Source organism: Lactuca virosa, chromosome 4 (assembly GCF_052849685.1).
Source record: "Lactuca virosa cultivar CGN04683 chromosome 4, Lactuca_virosa_CGN04683_v6, whole genome shotgun sequence".
In the NCBI taxonomy this organism is placed as follows: domain Eukaryota; kingdom Viridiplantae; phylum Streptophyta; class Magnoliopsida; order Asterales; family Asteraceae; genus Lactuca; species Lactuca virosa.
In genome coordinates this window covers 28,790,301-28,809,628 of record NC_136429.1, presented here as the reverse complement: position 1 = coordinate 28,809,628, position 19,328 = coordinate 28,790,301, and the positions used below count along the sequence as shown (strand labels likewise).

Below are 19,328 nucleotides of genomic sequence, written 5' to 3'. Positions count from 1 at the left end.
TCAACAGCCCATGGTGACCAAACATGCCGTGTTGCCCCGTGGACACGCCGTGTTCCTCCCTCGTCCAGATAAACAGGAAAACTCCAGCCAACACACCATGTTGGCTTGCAAACACGTCGTGTTTGCCCGCGTTTCCACAACTTAATACATTAATGTAACGCCTAGTTTTGAAAGTTTTTGATTGTGTCTTCGGAGGCCAAGGGTATAAACGCAATCTGACGGTTCGGTCTTTTATGGGTCTTGGGTTTTATTCGAAGGGTCTTAAGGCTTGGGGTGTAGCTAGGAGCGTAGGGCTTATTGCCACCTTTTCGTGGATATAAGGTTCGTCGGAAACGGACTTAGAACGAAGAAGTTATAGTACTTTGAAGTTGTTGGCAGAATTGGTCACTGAATGGAAAAGCTGGCATTTCAGCCCATGCATGCAAGGCGGCAACTAGGTGAATACGCCCAACGTAGTGTGGACAAGTTAAAAGCGGGAGGTTCGAGCAGTACGCCCAGCGTACTGGAATTACGCCCAGCATAGTGCCCAAGATCTTCAAACCCTATATGTGCACTATTTAAGCAACTTGAGACTTAAGGTTCTTCATTCTTTCAGCCCCCACTGTGCCTTAAGCCTCTTTTCGAAACCCTAACCCTAATTGTGAGTGTGTGAGCTTGGAAGGCCATCTTTGAGTGTATATCTTGGAGACTCATTGATCAAGGAAGAGCTTTTGGATCCAGGTTCTCCAGCTCATTTGCAATTCTCAGAAAGGTATAAAGTTTCTATCTTGCCTCTTGAATGCTTAGATCTACTATGATGAGTTTTTGGACCTTTTTGGTCCCAAGGATGGAGCTTTAGGTTCAAATCCGATTCCTAGGCTTAGAGTTGCCACTCTCAGTGTTAAATGAGTCCCTAAGGCAGCAAGTTGCCATCTTGAATGTCTTAATGGGTTCATGCATGAATTAAGACCATTTTCGTGGAAGTAGATTATCATTTTTGGAATTTGAGCTTATGTGGGACATGCAAAGTCACTAAGTTCGTGACTTTATGGATTCAGACGTTAAGAGGAACTCGGATCTCTGATTTGGACCATTAACTGGAAGCATTAAGTGCTTAATAGCAAAAAGAGCTTAAGAGGGGAGTACGTTGGGCGTACAAGTTGGTATGCGCAGCGTACATGTCACAAGCCCAGTACGCCATGCGTACAGCTGAGTACGCCCCGCGTACTCAGTCAGAGTGGGTCTTGAGTTAGTGGGCCTCGGTTTGGGCCATTCCTTGGACTTGGCTACTTTGGACCTTAGTGGGCCATCAGAAGTCAGATATTTTGGGCTAAGATTATGTTTGGGCTTTAGGGTAAGGCCCATTAGAGGGGTTGGGCCAATTTAGCAAATTGGGCCATTAGTGGGCCACTAGTGGGCTTGGGAAGTCCGCCTAGTTTTGGGCCTTTCATGTTATGGTTTTGGGCCTTGGGTTTGGACCAAATTAGATCAGGGGTAGAATGGTCATTTTACCCTATGTATGGATTAGGGATTATAGTATGGAAGCCAATTTGCTAACTGGGTGTATGGATTGGTATTGATAGCTCGGGAAGTCGGCAGGGCAGCAACTAAGGATGACAGTCGGGAATCTTCTGCATTTGAGGTGAGTCTTCTCACCATACCAATGGGTCTAAGGCACCAAGGTCGGCCCATTTTATGATATGTGGTACACTAGCTCTAGTAGACATATGCGGTATGATAGTTAGCTTTATGCTAAGTTGTATGCTAGTGATTATGTGATATTTTCATGAAAGACCATGGGGGAGCCCATGACACTTGGATGTAAGACCATGTGGGGGAGCCCATGGCCGTCCGACAGGGAAAGACCATGGGGGGAGCCCACGGCAATTGGATGTAAGACCATGTGGGGGAGCCCATGGCCGTTCGGCGGGGAAAGACCATGGGGGAGCCCATGACACTTGGATGTAAGACCATGTGGGGGAGCCCATGGCTATCCGGCAGGGAAATACCATGGGGGGAGCCCATGGCACTTCGGTGTAAGACCATGTGGGGGAGCCCATGGCGTCCTTATGCAGGGATATATGGTAGAGATAGCTGTTATAGCTAATGTTATATGGTAGAGATAGCTTTATGGCTAATATGATATGTGGTATGTGGTAGACATATCTTTTACAGCTAATGTGATATATGTTATGTGGTAGAGATAACTTTTATTGCTAATATGATATGTGGTATGCGGTAGAGATAGCTTTTATAGCTAATATGATATGTGGTATGCGGTAGAGATAACTTTTATAGCTAATATGATATGTGTTATGTGGATTGTGTGTGGGGTATGCTCTGGGAGACTCACTAAGCTTCGTGCTTACGGTTTACAGTTTTGGTTTCATGTATCATCGATTTGGAAAAGAAGAGCTCGGATTGATCGCAGTGCACACACCTATGATTTCCGCAATGAATGATTTTGGGATGAACTCTGATAAATGATTTACTTAACGATGATTTGAAATGTTTGAAATAAATGGTATTAATGTTTTAGCTATATTAAAAATGAAAATTTTACCCTTGATTTTTGGGTCGTTACAATTAAGCTACATTCTCCGATTCCAAGAGCTCCAAAGCTCAGATCCAGATCAAAATGAGACTTAGAAGGGTAAATTTTCCATCTTTACCCATAGGGACTACCAAAAAAAATGTCCAAACCCAACCAAAAAGGCTTGATAGCAAGGGTTTAACCAATAAGCACTTTATTCATAAAGACATAGCTCCAAAACACAGATCTGACTTCCTTGAGCTGGAAAACCATGTAAAGTTGCCAACTTTACGTTTATCCATGTCTAAATGAAGCTCTTAAGCTTAAAAGGGACTTAATAATTGACTTAATGCATGCATTAAACCATGAATCTCATAAAGCTTGAACCTTTTATGCTCAAAGGGACCAAAACAAACTCATATCTCGAATAACAAGCCCTTAAATGACTTCACACTCTCACCAACCCAAAAAGGGATCAAAAGCGCAACAAGGAACAAAAAGAGAGATCTAAACATATACAAGACAAGATGCAAACTTGATATCTCAAAAAGCTTCCTCACAAGATGATGATTATGGATCCAAAGCCTTTTCCCCAAACAAAGCAACTTCAAGATCTCCTCTTCCTTTACAAGGACCAAAAATGAGCACCAAGAACCTCTTACTAGCTCAAGAACACTACCAAGAGACTTAAGGATCGATTTTAGGGTTTTAGTGTCAATGGAAGCTGGTATGGAGACTAGCCCTTGGGGCTTAAAGAGATTATATAGGGTGCAACATCCTAAAATTAGGGTTTCCTTCCCAGCTTCCAACACCCCGTGTTTAGACACCAACACGTCGTGTTGACCTTAATGAGAACCACGCTTTTCCTTAACTAAACACACCATGTTGGTTCCTCCAACACGCCGTCTCCGGTCCTCAAAATGGGATTCATTCCTTACAATTGCTCCTCAAGATTCCGGGTGTTACAATTACTAATATTAGTAATTACATATGTCAATAAGAATTTGTAATAATAATTCTAATCACATCTGATTATGATTGTAATCACATGTGATTGATCAATGTTCAACAAGTATGCTCAACATAACGATAATCACATGTGATTGATGAATGTTGAACAAGTATGCTAATGTGATTATATAAATGTTAATACCAATTTGTAATCACATGTGATTATGTGCTAAAATAAATGAAATTTTTGAATATTGGAGCAAAACATTAAGTAATCACATGTGATTTAATATTATTTTATATTAATATATTACTAATCACATATGAATAACTTACTATACGCTTCTTTATAGGTTGAATAGCCATTCACTAAACATTTCTTCTTTTGTTGTCAGTTTAGTTTTCAAGCAAATGGATTTTTCTTTGTAAGGGGACTTGCTGGTTGGTCCAGGTTTCATTTTCTTTTTTTGAGCTAGTTTATCAGAGAAATTTTGTTGTTCAGAAACTACAAGCACAACCACTTTAATATCATTTTTCGAAAGAAGCAATTTCTCTCAGTTTTTTTCTTTATAACCATTCATTGTCTTTTCGAAATAAGAGTTGACCTTTTCCTCATTTAGGAACTGTAAGTCATTTCTGATGTGTTCCTAAGAATATTCTTCTGAGCATTTTCTATAGTTTTGTCTACAACTTCTTTATTTTTATTCTATATAAATAATATGAATGAAAAATAATTATTTTTCATCATATGTGGATATAAGTTTTAAACACCTTGTAATCATATATGATTTTAAAACACTATACAATATCATATCAGATTCTAATCATGTGATTGAATATATATATATATATATATATATATATATATATATATATATATATATATATATATATATATAAATATATATATACAAAGAGAGAGAGAGAGCTAGGATCATGTATAAACATTAAGTATTGTATGAATGTAAGACTAATTCTAGACCAACCATGTGATAAAGGTATAATATTAATTTTAATTATAATTAATTATTATGAAAAAAATATAAAACATTTAATAATCCTTTAAATTAGGTATGTTAGTTTCACCTTATAAAAAAAATCGTTGTCTGCTTCATCCCAGGGAATAACACCACTGATCCTTCACCAATTTCATCACTATCAAAAACAATTCGACCTCAATAAATCCCATGTTTCAATCGATTTTGCATGGTAGTAATAATCTCCATCACTTTTCTTCACCTTTCTCAATCAAACAAAGGGTTTATTGAAACTAATACTCAATACCCAACCCTAAGAAAAAGCAAAGAGTGCTGAATTTATTAACTAGGTCGCATTCTGACCATAAACCAGGTGACTATCATCATTCTTTATATATTCTTCTTAGATGCAGTCAATCAACTTGTGTTATTGTCTTGATTTTAGCCAAGAAAATTTCTAGATAATTTCCATTATTGTTCATATTTCGTAACTTCACAGTGTCGGTTCATACAACATATAAAGAGGCATTTTGTTTCTATAAGTTTTTGTCAATTATGTACGGTTATGTGATAAACCATCGTCATTGGATTGAAGATATGCGAGACGTTGCACTTGAACAAGCTGATCCTAATGGTCACGATTAAATATTGGTGGATGTTGGTGGCGACACTGGGTTCACTACTTTAGGTATTGTAAAACATGTCAATGCTAAAAATGTGACTTATTTGTAACAATCGCTTCATCATATTACAAAATCTAAGGAGAATAGGTCTTTAAAGGAGCGGATGATTATTAAGGGGAAGCTAAAGATCTTCCTTTAAAACAGATTATGCGAATAGAATTTGTGTCAGTTCAAAGGTATAACCTCTAAATGTCCATTCTTATGTGTTTTCCTTGGCATCTTGGAAGTGATTATTGTTATTTGTGTAATCATATAGTTAGTTGATTGAGGGCGTATTTGGATGTGTGATTAAACTGATTATTAAGACAATTGAGTGTTTAGATAAAGTGATTATATGATTTCTCAATTAGTGAAAACAAAAAGATTTTAATAATCTAGGAAAGAATTGACAAATTAAAGATAATTATTGAGATATGTGTAAAATTGACCAATTATCCATAGCTTGAAGCAACTGGTTATCCAATACCGATTCTGCAAGTCATGGAAAAAGCAATTGGGATTTTAAAAGTGATTGTTGTCTGATGCAAGAAAGTTGCAGTCCACTATTTCAACACTAGTGATCCTTATGTCATCATCAAACTCGGAGATCGACTTATCTTTAAAATATATAATTACTTACCTGCTTCAAATTATCATTGAACTCTAACATTTGGTTAACTTGGTTCCATGTAATGTTGTAGTTGCAGACAACAAAGACGAAGGATATAAATAGTTGATTGAATAATGTCTAGAATAAAGAGATGACTTTCTCGCTTGTAGTCAAGTTCTAAACTTGGTAAATTCTAAATTTCTAAACTTCAATCTGCATTTATATGGCTATATTCTTAAAGATTATGGTTTTACTTTGTGACATGAAGTGTTTGATAAAGACGTTTTCAAGGTTGATGATAAGATTAGGCATGCTCATGTGAAATAAGAGACAAAGAAACATCCCGGAAGGAAGAAAAAGGAAAATTCCTAGTTCTCCTTTTTTTAAATTCAATGCACATTCACCAGCATTTGTCCAAAGTTCGCAGTCCCAAATTATTGTTCCAGTCATGTTGATGTTGGGGTAAGTTCTCAAAGTACCATTAACATCCTCCTTGATGTATTACCTTTTTCATCTATTCAAACATAAAGTCAGAATGTTCACATTAATTTAAATAAATGTTTTAATCATGTATGATGGAATTGAGCTTTGCATGTCTATATTCTCGTAGCCAGGTACTTGTTGAGATAACTGTAATTTGGTTCTTTTGTTGCTTCCAAAGACCAATAGGTAGCCCATATTTGGAGAAGTGTAATATCATATTAATACTTCAATTGATCAATTGTTAATTCTTAAAGAATGAATTCTAATTCTTAAAGAATTAAGAATGGTTGATGGTGGTGGTTTGCAGTGATGAAGTCTTGATGGTGGCATTTTAATGTAAATATATGGCAAGAAAGGATGGTGAAGCATGTGATAATCGATATCGATCAGAGAAAATGGAAACTCAAAAATTTTTAGACATTGTATTCTTCAAGAATGTTTAAATTCTTAAAGAATTCTTCATTTGTAATAAAAACTTGTGGTGTTATATGCTAGAACACTATATTCTACAAGAATAGTTTCAATTATATAAAAGAATTGTGGTGCTACAAAATTATCACTTTAATTCTTACAGAAAATTTCAATTGCATAAAGAATAATATCTAAATAATTAAATCTGTTAAACCATCTTTAACCATAAATTCTACAAAAATGTTGTTAATTTAAATCAATTGTTAGCGTAAAATTTTAGAAGAATATTTTATTCGTTGTTAAGTGATTCTTAATCCTCACTCCTTAAAAATCAAGTTAAGGTTCAAGATTTTGCAATATATTCTTCATGAATTTTTTATTAGTATTTCATACAAAAAAACATTTGATAATTTTTCTAGGAAACGTACATGCTAATTTATATTAATTTAATTTATATTTTATTTTATTAAATAATTGGACTTACTTGCCTAAAATGTAGGTAATTTTCATTCCGCTCTTAATAAAATGTTATATATGCACTTATCATTAATTAAGTTTAATTATATAGTAAAATGTTATCTTATGTTAATATCATGCACCCTAAAATCACAAGCCCTGCGATTCTTTTAATCTAATTGTCATAATTTGATCATACATTCACATAATACTTGTGATTATGTTATATATATATATATATATATATATGATTGATGTATAAAAATTATTTTTTTTAATCACATTTGATTAAATTTCTTTTAGGTAGTTAAAATATGGTAATCATATATAATTAAACGAGAGTATGGGTTGTTTATTTGTATAATCATATTTTATTGATGTATAAAAGATCAAGTTAAAATAAAAGTAACAACAAAAACAATTTTATGATTGAAAAGTTGTGTTTATAATCATACTAGGTGTAAGACCCATGTATTACATGAGTTCATTTAAAAAAAATCAAATATAAAATTCTAAACAGAAGTTTGAATTTATAAGAAAAATTAGAAAAATATTGAATTATTAAAATAAAAGTGTTTTATCTCTTTTAAATTTAAACAAATAATTTAGATAAATAAACTAAGGAAACTAATGGGTTTTAATTTAAAATTTTTGAAATTAGAATGAAAGTCAATTAATGAAATTGAAATGCATTTATTATTATATTTATTACAATTAATAAATTTAATTAAATATTTTATGAAATTTAATAAAAATGAAACAACCACAAAATGTCATGTGGAAAAAATTTAATTAAAAATAACCATGTAGCAAAATCAATAAGAGTGTGACATGTGGCAAAAAGATTTTCATTTATTAGAGTAAATATTATTTTAATCATATATGACAAAAACATTTATGATTACAACAGATGTTAAATCATATATATATTAAAACACTATTATAAAATCCAAGCGTTATTATCACAACATATTATAATCACATGTGATTATAACATATCTTAATCATATATGCCTTAAAAATGTAAACCTAATTTTTGTTTTTGATAAGATTAAATTATTATGGATTTAACAAACTAATCCATAATTCATTTAATCATATATGATTATATATAAATATCAATATTTTTCCTATAATCATATGTAACTAGATGAGTAACCCCGCATTGCGGGGCCAGATTGGTGACTTTTTTGCTCTCCCACAATAAGAAAACTTGTCATAACAAATGAGAACTATATATAATCTTTATAGTCTTTAGAGTGTCGTACAACAAAAAGTAAGTAGTTTATTGAAGCCATAAACAGAAGAAACAACACATGAATCATCAAATCATATGAATTATTATTATTATGAACTTCTAAACGATTGCAAGCAATGAACTTTATTTAATGAACAGATATGAGAATACGCTAAATGGAACTGGAAGTGACCATTACAATATTCTCCAACAATAACGTGTCTTCAGCCTCCTTGAAGAAGGAAATGCACATCCAATCTTTTGCAAGCATTTGATCTCATGCCACATAATGAAGAAAAAACTGAATGGTTAAAATTTTGTATAACCAATAGAAAATTCTAAGTAAGTTGGTATTATGGGTAAAAATTAAAACATAGAGGTTAAGTACGTTGCTATTTCTCGCAATATAAAAAACGAAAAAAAAAAATCAAAGGGGAGATGGACAACCAACCGGTAATAAACAATTGAATTAAAATAAGGAAATTAAATTTTTTTTTGTACTGTATTGAAATATGTTAATAGGATCAGGCTAAACTGGTGTTGATAAATACATAATATATAACAATGTAATTTTGTTGGGTAGTTTGTTTTTTAATCATACCGGCAAAAAAAATTTCGTCACTTTGAAAAATGATTTTTTTTACTATTTGAAATAATGTCGATGACAAATGTGTAATGTATGTGTTTAAATGCAGCAAATATGAAAATCTTGAAATAAAAAAAGCAAAGATTATTGAAGATATTGAAATAAAAATAATGCGAAGGATTTGCATTTCCTTACCACATACCAACATCATCTAACCCATGGGATACTTACAAAATATATGTAGCAACATCAGAAATGTCAAACTCCACCAACAGGGGCAAAATAGTCAAAAGTTGAATTGAAAGGGAGGAAGCCATCTCACAACATGTAGCTGGACCGGGTTGTACTTTTTCGGCTTTGATGATGTCCCGGCTAACAAAATCTTCACTTCATCGACCGTTCGTTTTTGGATTTAGCATACTTTCATTCATTTTTGTACAGTAGCATCTTACTTCCATTTTATTCTATTATGACATCGTACTTTCGACTTTTTTTACTCTAAAAGTTGCATTATAAAAGTTCCAATAACATATAAATAAATAAAAATAGATATTTTGACCAATCAAATAAAGAAAATGACTAACCTATTGTAGGTTTTTAATTGGCACATTTTAGCATTTCATACCCAAAAAACATTATAGGGGCATTTTGGACAAAAGTTGTTAAAAATCATTATTTTTTAATAAAAAGTAAAAGTATGTAGGGGCATTTTCATTAAAAACTCTTGAAATAACTTTTTTTAACAAAAGAACAGTATGTAGGGGCAGTTTGGTCAAAACTGTTAAAATCATTTTTTTTATCAAAAAATAAAGGACATGATTATTAACGGTAAATAAAAAACATCTTATCTTATTAGGAACGTTCATTGCATGAAAACATCGTTTCATAGGAGGTGACCCTGTGGTGAACGACGGGACTGTTTATTTATTTATTTATTTTTATATGTGTTGAACAGTCATTATCTTCCCCAATAATCTTGTCCACTTGTTGTCTCTTCCAATTGACTGTATGTATTCAAATAAGTAATTCGAATCAAAATCACAAGAATCAAAGTAAGTATAAGCAAATCAAAATGAAATCTCAAGTAAATATGAATCACTTTACTTTTTGGATTTAGTAGTAGTAGTAGTAGTAGTAGTAGGATCAGTCTGTTGTTATTTGTGAATTTTAAACGACCATAGGCATAATGATCATTAAGTCGGTTAGAAAGCAGAAAAATATGTTGTGTTGTTTACCCAAATAATTTGTTAAATTCATTGATAAGATAATCCATAAAAGACCTGATTAATAGTAAAAAGTACACAACCTTCCTTTTTTTCATAAAAAAACTAAAGTGCAATGTCATTTATAATAGCCAAAAAAATAGTTTATTAGTTGTGTAACTCTTGCTATGACAAAAATACGAACCTAAAAAACAAAGTAAAAGCCAAAACGTTGCCAAAAAAATTTTAAATGACCAAGGTCATAATGGTCAATAAACGGCTTGCGTCACCGTATAATTAGTATAATCGCATAGTCTAATTTCCTTTCTACACTCGTCATTGTTTTTAATTGAAAAGAGTTATTGGTAACTGAAAAATGACAGTTTTCATTAAAAGAGTAACAATTCATCAGGTGGTTTGATCATCAACACCATGACATGACATGAAATCTTGTGGGATGTCATATGTCATCATAATTCAAATCAGGAGGTTACAAATTCGTTATCTCAAAAGGAATGAAGATTAGTAATTCAAATGTTTCTTCCAATCTTCAAGAATCAAGAAAAGTATATGATGCAAAACATAATTTTTAACGATTTATATGAAAAAAGAAAACACACCTTCACACCATTCAGGAACTTTGAAGTGCCACTTTGAGCAACAGTTCCAAGGGTAATCTATTACTTCTTTTTTGGTCATTCCAATACCATTAGGCAGAAGTGATGGAATAAAACAGGGATGTATGAAAAAAAACAGGGATGTATGATATTACAAACCTTTACTTCAGCTTGCCAAAGATTTTAGAGCTTTCATGTCGTCTATGTGGAGAAGAAAACCTGTAAAACCAACCAAGAATCAGATCTGCACCGAAATATCACCAAAATTCGGCATTATATCAATGTTAATCAAAATGAAAAAAACCGAGATAAATGGTGAAGTTTCAACTTTTTACAAATTTGCCCTCGTTAATGTACCTCCATTGCAATTCCATAAGTTGCTCCCATGAGTTTTAAACCACTTTTTCTAAACTCCTCAAACACCCGTGAAACTCCCTTCCACTGACCGGAGAAAGTACACACATTCAACACCTACAAAAAAAAATTTAAAAACATTATTTAAAATAAATAACAAAAGTATACAAATTTGAACTATAAGTCTTTTAAAAATTCCTCTTACAGTATCATATACGACCAAATCGAGTTCGACAACCGGATCCTAGTTTTTGTGAAATCATCCTTACGCTTACCAGATTGTTGCTAATCTGCAAAAAAATAAAAAAACAAATAAAATAAAATAAAAGACCTGAACAAACAATGCTGAGGGTAACAGATAACAGGGACGGTGAAACCAGGCTCAAAAAGTAATATAGCAACAACAATTGTAACACTACCAATACGTTATGGTGAAAGGGACAGAACCGGTAAAGTTGCGCGGAATGAAAGACACATGAATGTCCTTTTTAGGGTATTGGTAGTTCGAAACATTTGCCATTTGATTAATTTACTTCTAGGTGAGGGAACTTCAAAGCTTTGCTGGAATTATAACCCTATTTGTCATGAGAAACTGCAAATGACATGACCAAATCACGTTTATTCAAATAAACAACTCATCTTTTGCTTTAACAATCTATTAAAACTTGTGTTACCTTACTTCTGTGTCTATGTGCGACAACGTAGAATCTGGAATAAACAGAATGTAAGAAAGAAGAAGGCACTGTAATTTTGAAAATTAACAAACTTCAATAATACCTCAAACTCCTCGTTCTTGAAGAATCACAGAGGCAATTCCTCTACAAATAGATTCAAACAGATATATTAGCTTCATGCCCTAGATAAAAAAAAACCTGCATAATGAAAAAATAAATAAATAATTACCTGGTTGATGAAAAAATAACAGGTTTGGTTCCACAGGTGTCAACGTCGTCTGCTTTTGTCCAACATATTTGGATTTGAGGAAACAACAGGCATGCACAACAGATGGAGGAAAACATATTGGAACTTGGCTCTTATGTAAGCATCTATGAGAGAGTTGAAATCTAACCGGGAACCTTATTTCGACAGATCAACAAACAAAGTCAAATTCGTCAAATTTAAACCCTAACTCGTGTTGTAAAGACCTAAAACGGATGCTTCCCTATCGGTCGCGTCCAACCTCTGCACCACACTCATACTTTTCCACTCGAAATTCGAAACAAAAGAAGATTAGGGCAAACCAGACACCAACCGGGGATGCAAAATAAAGGATGAATCGACCGACTCCTGTCGATGCCGACATCGATCGGAATCGGAAGCAAATAGAGTGAGAAGTAGATGAAGAAGGTTTTGAGGCGGTAATCGGTTAACATGATGAACAGTTGTCGGATTAAACATACTCCATGAACGGTGTGAATAGGAAGTGAGCAGTGGGAGGGATCGAGAAGAGCAAAATGACCGACAGTTTGGAGGGAATTTGGAGCAGAGATAAAAGGAAGAAGGTGGAGCGATGAGGGAAGATAAAGTGAGCGGTGGCGGAAGGGTCGGGAAGTAAAAGGCGTAACACAACCCTTGAATTTAATAATAAAAAAAAGGAAAAGAAGTACAGCAATCCAAGCATAATTGGGTAGGAAAACGGCTAAGAAAGCATACAACAAACACGTGGAGAGACCAGAAGAGTAAGCAGTCGAAAATATGAGGAAAACGTCAAATACCGCCCAGAACACAAATCATTCCAAATTAGGAAACCCCGGTATAAAGTGAGGGCCATTTGTGACAAAAAATAATGAAGTTCAATATTCCTTACTGGTCCCTTTTTAATATATATATAAATTATAACTTATATTAATCGTGATTATAATAATACATGAGTATAATCATTTAATCATATGTGATTATCTATAAATATCAATATGTTGTTGTATAATCATATGTGAATATATAAAAACATATAAATATTTATAGACAATATTCAAGAAAGAGTTAATTTTAACTTGTATTAATCATATGTAATTATGAATTACATCCAAAAAGACTTTAAAATGTACAAATTACAGGCAAGACTTTAAAATAATTAATACAAAAACAATTTTTAACACAAAATAATGTTAAATATCTTCTCCTTCACCAACATTCTTCCCTCTAAACCTATATATAACTAAAATATGTTAATAATCATATGTGATTGTACATATATATTTTTAATAACCATATCTAATTTAGAAATATATATATTTGTTTTTACCTTCTCCTTCAACATTCTGTTCTTTTTCATTATTATCAACATTTTTATCTGCTCTTTCATCTATATTCTCTCTCCAAAGCTGAATATTAGTAAAATATTTTATTAATCATATGTGATTAGACAAATATATTTTTAATAATGATATCCAATTTAAAAATATATACTAGTTTTTACCTCTTCTTCAACATTCTCTTCTTCTTTATCATCATAACCTTTTTTACCATGTCATTCATCTATATTTTTGCCCTCCACACCTGAATTTAAGTAAAATATATAGTTAATCATATGTGATTTAAAAAAAAATTAATAATCATGTCACCTACACTTTTGCCTCTTTCCACACATCATCATCAAAAAGTTTTTCATTATTCACACCTACCTCATCATGATCCTACTCTTCATCATCTTCATTACTACCTTCAACATTATCATTTTCCTTTTCTTTATTATCATATTCATTCTCATCATCAAAAATGGTATCCAAATGGACTTTCAAATGATTCAGTGTGATATTTTCAGGAAATTTATCGATTCCCTTTTCGGTTAACATATGTAACTTTCTATACTTCATCAGAACCATTTCTTCATAATCCTAAATCACAAATGATTGAAAGTTTATATTAGCATATATGATTAAAGATTAAGATTATTAAATATTGAGAAATTATCTAGTATAATTGTTATAATTAAATTTACCTCCTCATTCAAATCTCTTTCAACAAACTCTTCATTAAACTCTCCGGTACCAAAATCACCCAACTCTTCTTTTTCATAACTTTCTCTCAGTTTCATCTTCTCTGACGTCCAGTGACAGATCACTGGACGTGTTCTTTCAACTTGAATGACCTCAGAATGGACACTATCTACATAAGCCAACTGCAAAAGAAGAAATAGTTGTCATTACAATCATATGTGATTAAAGAAATTTATTTATAAATCACATGTAATTATAGCAATTCAGATTTAAACATAACTGTAAAAAAACCTTAAAATCACATGTGATTATAAATGTGAGATTCACATATAAATTAACATGACATACCGATTCACATGTGATTAAAAAAATTACTTTCAAATAACATGTGATTATAGCAATTTAGATTTTAACATAACTTTAAAAAACCTTGAAAATCACATGTGATTAAAGATAACGAGATTCACGTATAAATTAACATGGCGTATTGATTTACATGTGATTAAAATATTTGTCATTACAAATCATATGTAATTATAAAATTTTACTTTTAAATCATATATGATTATTGCAATTTAGACTTTTAACATAAATATAAAAATCCCTAAAAATCACGTGTGATTATACAGATAATGAGATTCACATGTGATTAAAACATAATTCCTTCTAGCAATTTAGATTTTAACATAACAGTAAAAAAAACCCTAAAAATCACATGTGCTTAAAGATAACGAGATTCATATATAAATTAACATGGCATACTGACTTACATGTAATTAAAATATTTGTCATTACAAATCATATGCAATTATAAAAATTTACTTTTAAATCATACGTGATTATTGCAATTTAGATTTTTCACATAAGTATAAAAATCCCTAAAAATCACATATGATTATACAGATAATGAGATTCATAGTTGAGTAATCATATACGATTAATAGAAGACGAGTTATTAAACATACCACTAAATAAGCAGATGGTCCAACAAAATTGCTTGTCGAACTGGATGGATCATAAGATTGTTTGGTTTTAACCAAACAATCTATCAAATATGAACACCAATCGATGTTGCTTATCTTGGTATCCTTCATGATGTACTTTAGTGGGGAAGTATTTGCTTTTCCTGAAGAGCTTGATTCAATCAAAGAGTTGATCAACAAAGCTAAAAAATTCATTTTGAAATTCATATCCGCTTTGTTGGATGAAACAATCTTCATTTTTATCTCCTGAAGTCGAATCATGCTCTTGTTTTCAAATTGTTGTATCCATTCCTCATAAGTATTATCCTCTATTGTTCTAAATGGAAGTTCCGAAAACTTTTTCCTTCCTAATGGAAATCCAAGGATTTGATGGACTGATTCTCTAGTCACATCAATCTTGCCTCTTTGAAGAATAATTTTCTTTGTTGTCGAATCAAACTTCTCAAGAACAAAGCAACTTAGTGCCCCTGGCACCTCTGTCATCTTCATTTTCAAAAGATCTCCAAAACCCATATCTTCTACACAATCTTTTTGAACTTCATTGAAACCTTGAATTACCGATAGCAAAGCTCCAGGGGAGCACCTATCATCAAATACAACAATTAATGAATTAAATTCATATGTGAATATAAGGATTAATGTACTTAGTATACATGTGTGATATTTGAATCACATGTGATTTAATTAAAAAACAAAAAACATAATCATATGTGATTGATGTTTTTGTGTTTATAAAAAAACGATAATAACATGTGATTATAATATGGATAATCATATGTGATTGGTGTCTAAAAATTGTTTTTCAAATCATATATGATTTTAATAATATATTATTAAAACATTTTTTATTATAATAGATTTTAATCATATATGATTTAAAACACAATATATAAAAGATGATAATCACAAAAATATACCTGTTTCTCATTGTATCAAAATGCTTCTTTATTTGCTTCTTCTTTTTTCTCTTTTTCTCCCTTATTTCAAAATCGGAGTCATCATTTTCATCGACAAGTTTTTTTTCTGTACTTAAAACTACTGCTTTTCTCTTTTTTGAGTCTGGTTTTTCCTCTACTAATATCATAACTGTTTTGGAAATCATATGTGAAGACCATATGTCAATATTAAGAAAATCACAAATGATTAAACAAACTCATAATAAATAAGCATACAATGTTCAACTCAAATTCTAATCACATATGATTGAATTATACCTTTGTCGTTTTTCCTTTTTGATATTCTTTCCATTGTTTCTTCTTCGCTTACTCCTTTTTTCTTTCCCTTTTAACTTTCCTGAGATGTATAAATGTAGATATAATCAAAAAATAAAAAATGATTAAACCATACCATGATAAATAAGAATCCAGTTTTCATAACAGATTCTAATCACATGTGATTGTATATCTCTTGTATATAAAATATGTTAATCATATGTGATTAAAACATAATGTGGGATGTTTGTGTATAATCATATGTAATTGATGTATAAAGGATGTTTAGATGTGTAATCACATGTGATTTTATTATACCTTTGTCATGTGATTGAATATCTTTTGATAAATATAAGATGGTAATTACAAGTAATTAATGTACAAAAGATGTGGTTAAAACAAAAGTAAGTAACTACAAAAACAAGTCCAAGGTACTACCGGAAACAATTTTACAAAGTGAGCATACCTCAAATGACTAGTGAAATCCATAGCTTAAAAAATGAAAGATAGAAGAGATAAGTTGAGATAGATCGAGGCTCGAGCTGGAGAACCGAAAGTGGGTAACGATTAATATAAAACACCAAAGCAAAGATTCGGAAATTGAAAAAGGAGGTGCAAGAGTTGAGGAGACCTACCCTCTACAAGTTGTGGGAAGGACTTGTTGGTCATTCAAATTAAACTAAACACATGAATTCGAGGGGATTGGAATCCTTTTCCCTCCAATTTCATTCATTTCCTGCCAACCAAACAGCACCTTAATGTGTATATACAAGAATAGTTCATGATGTGCCAGATTATGTCCCCAACGCTTTTACATATATACCAAAAATTCAACATATCGTAAACAGTAGGACCTGATGCACTTAGTCTTGGTTTTAAAAAACACAATGCACGTTAATGTGATTAGGATCCTGGAGGCCGATGCGCGATGCGAATGCGCGGACAACAAGTAGGTGTGGCGCACAAGTAGTAATTACCAATATATGTTTATCAATGTACTAAAAACCCATAAAGATATAAAATGAAACCAAATGTAATGAATCTAATGGTAATTAGTTAACCAGAATGCAAAATGCATGGGGATTTTTGATTCCTGTAGAAACTATTTGTATAATTAGACCAGACCATGATTTGCCAAAGCGTGATGTGGTGGATGCGCACATGCAACATGTAGGTCGCATCGCCCCACACTTATGTTGCCCATAGACCCTCACATTGCATCGCAACGGCCACATCACCGCATCAAGCGCACTTTTTTAAACCAAGAACTTAGTCAAAACCAAGCTATGTAAAAACAAATAGTCAATACCTACTTCCTAAAAAAGTAACTTTTAAAGATTACTTGAACTAGTAACTAAAAGTGGTTAAAAAGGAAATATAAAAACAAATAACAATGACTTACAATTATATTAACGGCATTTTGGTCAATTTATTTGTTGAATAAAGAGACTTTTTTTAGTTACTGGGGCAACAAAACTGTATTCCTAATATCAATGCTCACAAATTGTAGTTTACAAAATTTGACAGTTATATGTGTTGGCTGGACAGGAGAATAAGCCGAGATATATATGTAAAGAAATCTCAACTCAGGGTATTGGTGGGGCATAAGAGCAAAATTGGAAATACTGAAATTAGAAAAAAATAATTAAAGCTCAAGAATTTTAAAAGAATCTTGTTGATTGGAGGAGGACCAATATGTGCTATGATTTTTGGTTTCTTGTTATTTACCTACCATCAGATAATCACTTTCACAACACACATGTGAATGAGGCGTTTTGAATGATAAACAATAAAATGAATTTAGTTTTGTTTGGATATTTACAAACCACCATATTGTTTTTAGACATCTAAATATCCTCAATTTATGCAAGTTTGTGTAGTATTATAAACACATTTTTCACTGACAGGTTGAGGAAAAAAAATTTGCTTATCAGAACTTGTTCAGACCATTTACAATATATTATTGTCTGCAAACTGTTCTTCAATTACTAAAAGTGAACATGCTCACAGAATCTTGGTCAATAACTTTGACATCATAGAAAAAGGTATGTAAATCATCTTACCTGTCTTCATTTTCAAGATTATAATCAAGTTTTGCTTGTTTGAAAAAGATCAGATAAATGTTCTTGTAAAAAAGGTACGAGACAGATTTATAGTAGGGATCTTTTGTACAAATCAGTAATCATTAAATTCAATGATTTGAATTAATATTTGTGGGAAAGTCTCACTTTAATGCAGATTAATGAGTTAATGAAGAAACTAATATACTTGTTGCATATTTACAGTATCAGCAAAGGGTTCTATTTGAAGTCTGTTACTAGAAAGCTTATGTAACCACAAAATTAAGAACTCACGAGGAGACAATAAAGAGGAATTGCAAACAACCATCTTAATTGCAATTTCACTTCAAAAATCTAAAATCAAAGTATATCAACCATGTTATTCTCCTCCGATGTTTTCTAATTGCAAACAAAAACCAAGAGCAGGACTGCGTATACGTACCCAAACACTTACAGTATTATTGCAATGTCTATAATTGCAATAATCAGATGCTCATTGTACGATTAAAAAAAAGAAATAGTAAAAATCGATATCGCTAACCTTAGTTATTTGAACTTGAAAGTTGAAATGAATGGAGGCTTGCTGCTGCTGTGCGTATGCACAGTTGATGGAAAGTGCCGTCGATTTAGGTTATGAGTAACTGCTAGCTATCGATCGATTTGCGGTAAGGGGGAAATCGTCGTCGATATGGCGCTGAGGTGGGGGGAAGTTTTAGGTCAAATTTTTTGAGGAAAGAGCCCAAAACCAAAACCCTTTCTGGTAAAAAAATTGAGGTGATAGCTCTATTCCCAATTTTTTCTTTCTCTTTAAATGTAATTTTTTTTATATATAACTTGCAACGGTAAAAAAAAAAAAAAATTAATCAGGTGGTAGAATTTTTTCATTTTTTTTTTATCAATTTACAACATTATGAATACATTTTCCATTCTACAATTAAAATCATACATTCTTCTATTTTTTCCTCTCTATTCTTTTGACAAAAATAAATCTCAACTCCAAATACCGATAAAAGAAATTTTGTGTGTTTCTACTACAACCATGCCAACTAGAAACCAATTAAATTGATTTAATTTGCA

General features: G+C 31.9%; 1 protein-coding gene and 1 long non-coding RNA gene across 6 annotated transcripts; one reads left to right on the top strand and one right to left on the bottom strand.

The window, feature by feature from the left end:
* The first annotated feature begins 5,810 nt into the window (after positions 1-5,810).
* Positions 5,811-6,576, top strand: LOC145169093 (uncharacterized). Its single transcript, XR_013742293.1, has 3 exons — positions 5,811-5,898; positions 5,981-6,174; positions 6,503-6,576. It is a non-coding gene; the product is annotated as an uncharacterized LOC145169093 (long non-coding RNA).
* A 2,465-nt stretch (positions 6,577-9,041) lies between these two features.
* On the bottom strand, positions 9,042-19,022 carry LOC145103819 (uncharacterized). 5 transcript variants are annotated; one of them, XM_079041074.1, is made up of 18 exons: positions 18,793-19,022; positions 16,827-16,927; positions 16,658-16,733; positions 16,195-16,273; positions 15,898-16,066; positions 14,963-15,563; positions 14,000-14,179; positions 13,627-13,895; positions 13,478-13,557; positions 13,304-13,382; positions 11,962-13,206; positions 11,836-11,876; positions 11,733-11,766; positions 11,478-11,650; positions 11,264-11,348; positions 11,062-11,175; positions 10,864-10,923; positions 9,042-9,889 (listed from the first exon to the last, which is right to left on the bottom strand). In XM_079041074.1, the coding sequence occupies exons 4-8, from the start codon at positions 16,226-16,228 to the stop codon at positions 13,695-13,697; spliced, it is 1,185 nt and encodes a 394-aa protein (XP_078897200.1). In that variant the 5' UTR covers positions 16,229-16,273; positions 16,658-16,733; positions 16,827-16,927; positions 18,793-19,022; the 3' UTR covers positions 9,042-9,889; positions 10,864-10,923; positions 11,062-11,175; positions 11,264-11,348; positions 11,478-11,650; positions 11,733-11,766; positions 11,836-11,876; positions 11,962-13,206; positions 13,304-13,382; positions 13,478-13,557; positions 13,627-13,694. The 5 variants fall into 5 exon arrangements, with proteins under 5 accessions (XP_078897200.1, XP_078897199.1, XP_078897202.1 ...); XM_079041073.1 differs by having other exon boundaries at positions 13,683-13,895; XM_079041076.1 differs by having other exon boundaries at positions 11,738-11,766; positions 13,683-13,895.
* Between the last annotated feature and the right edge of the window lie 306 nt (positions 19,023-19,328).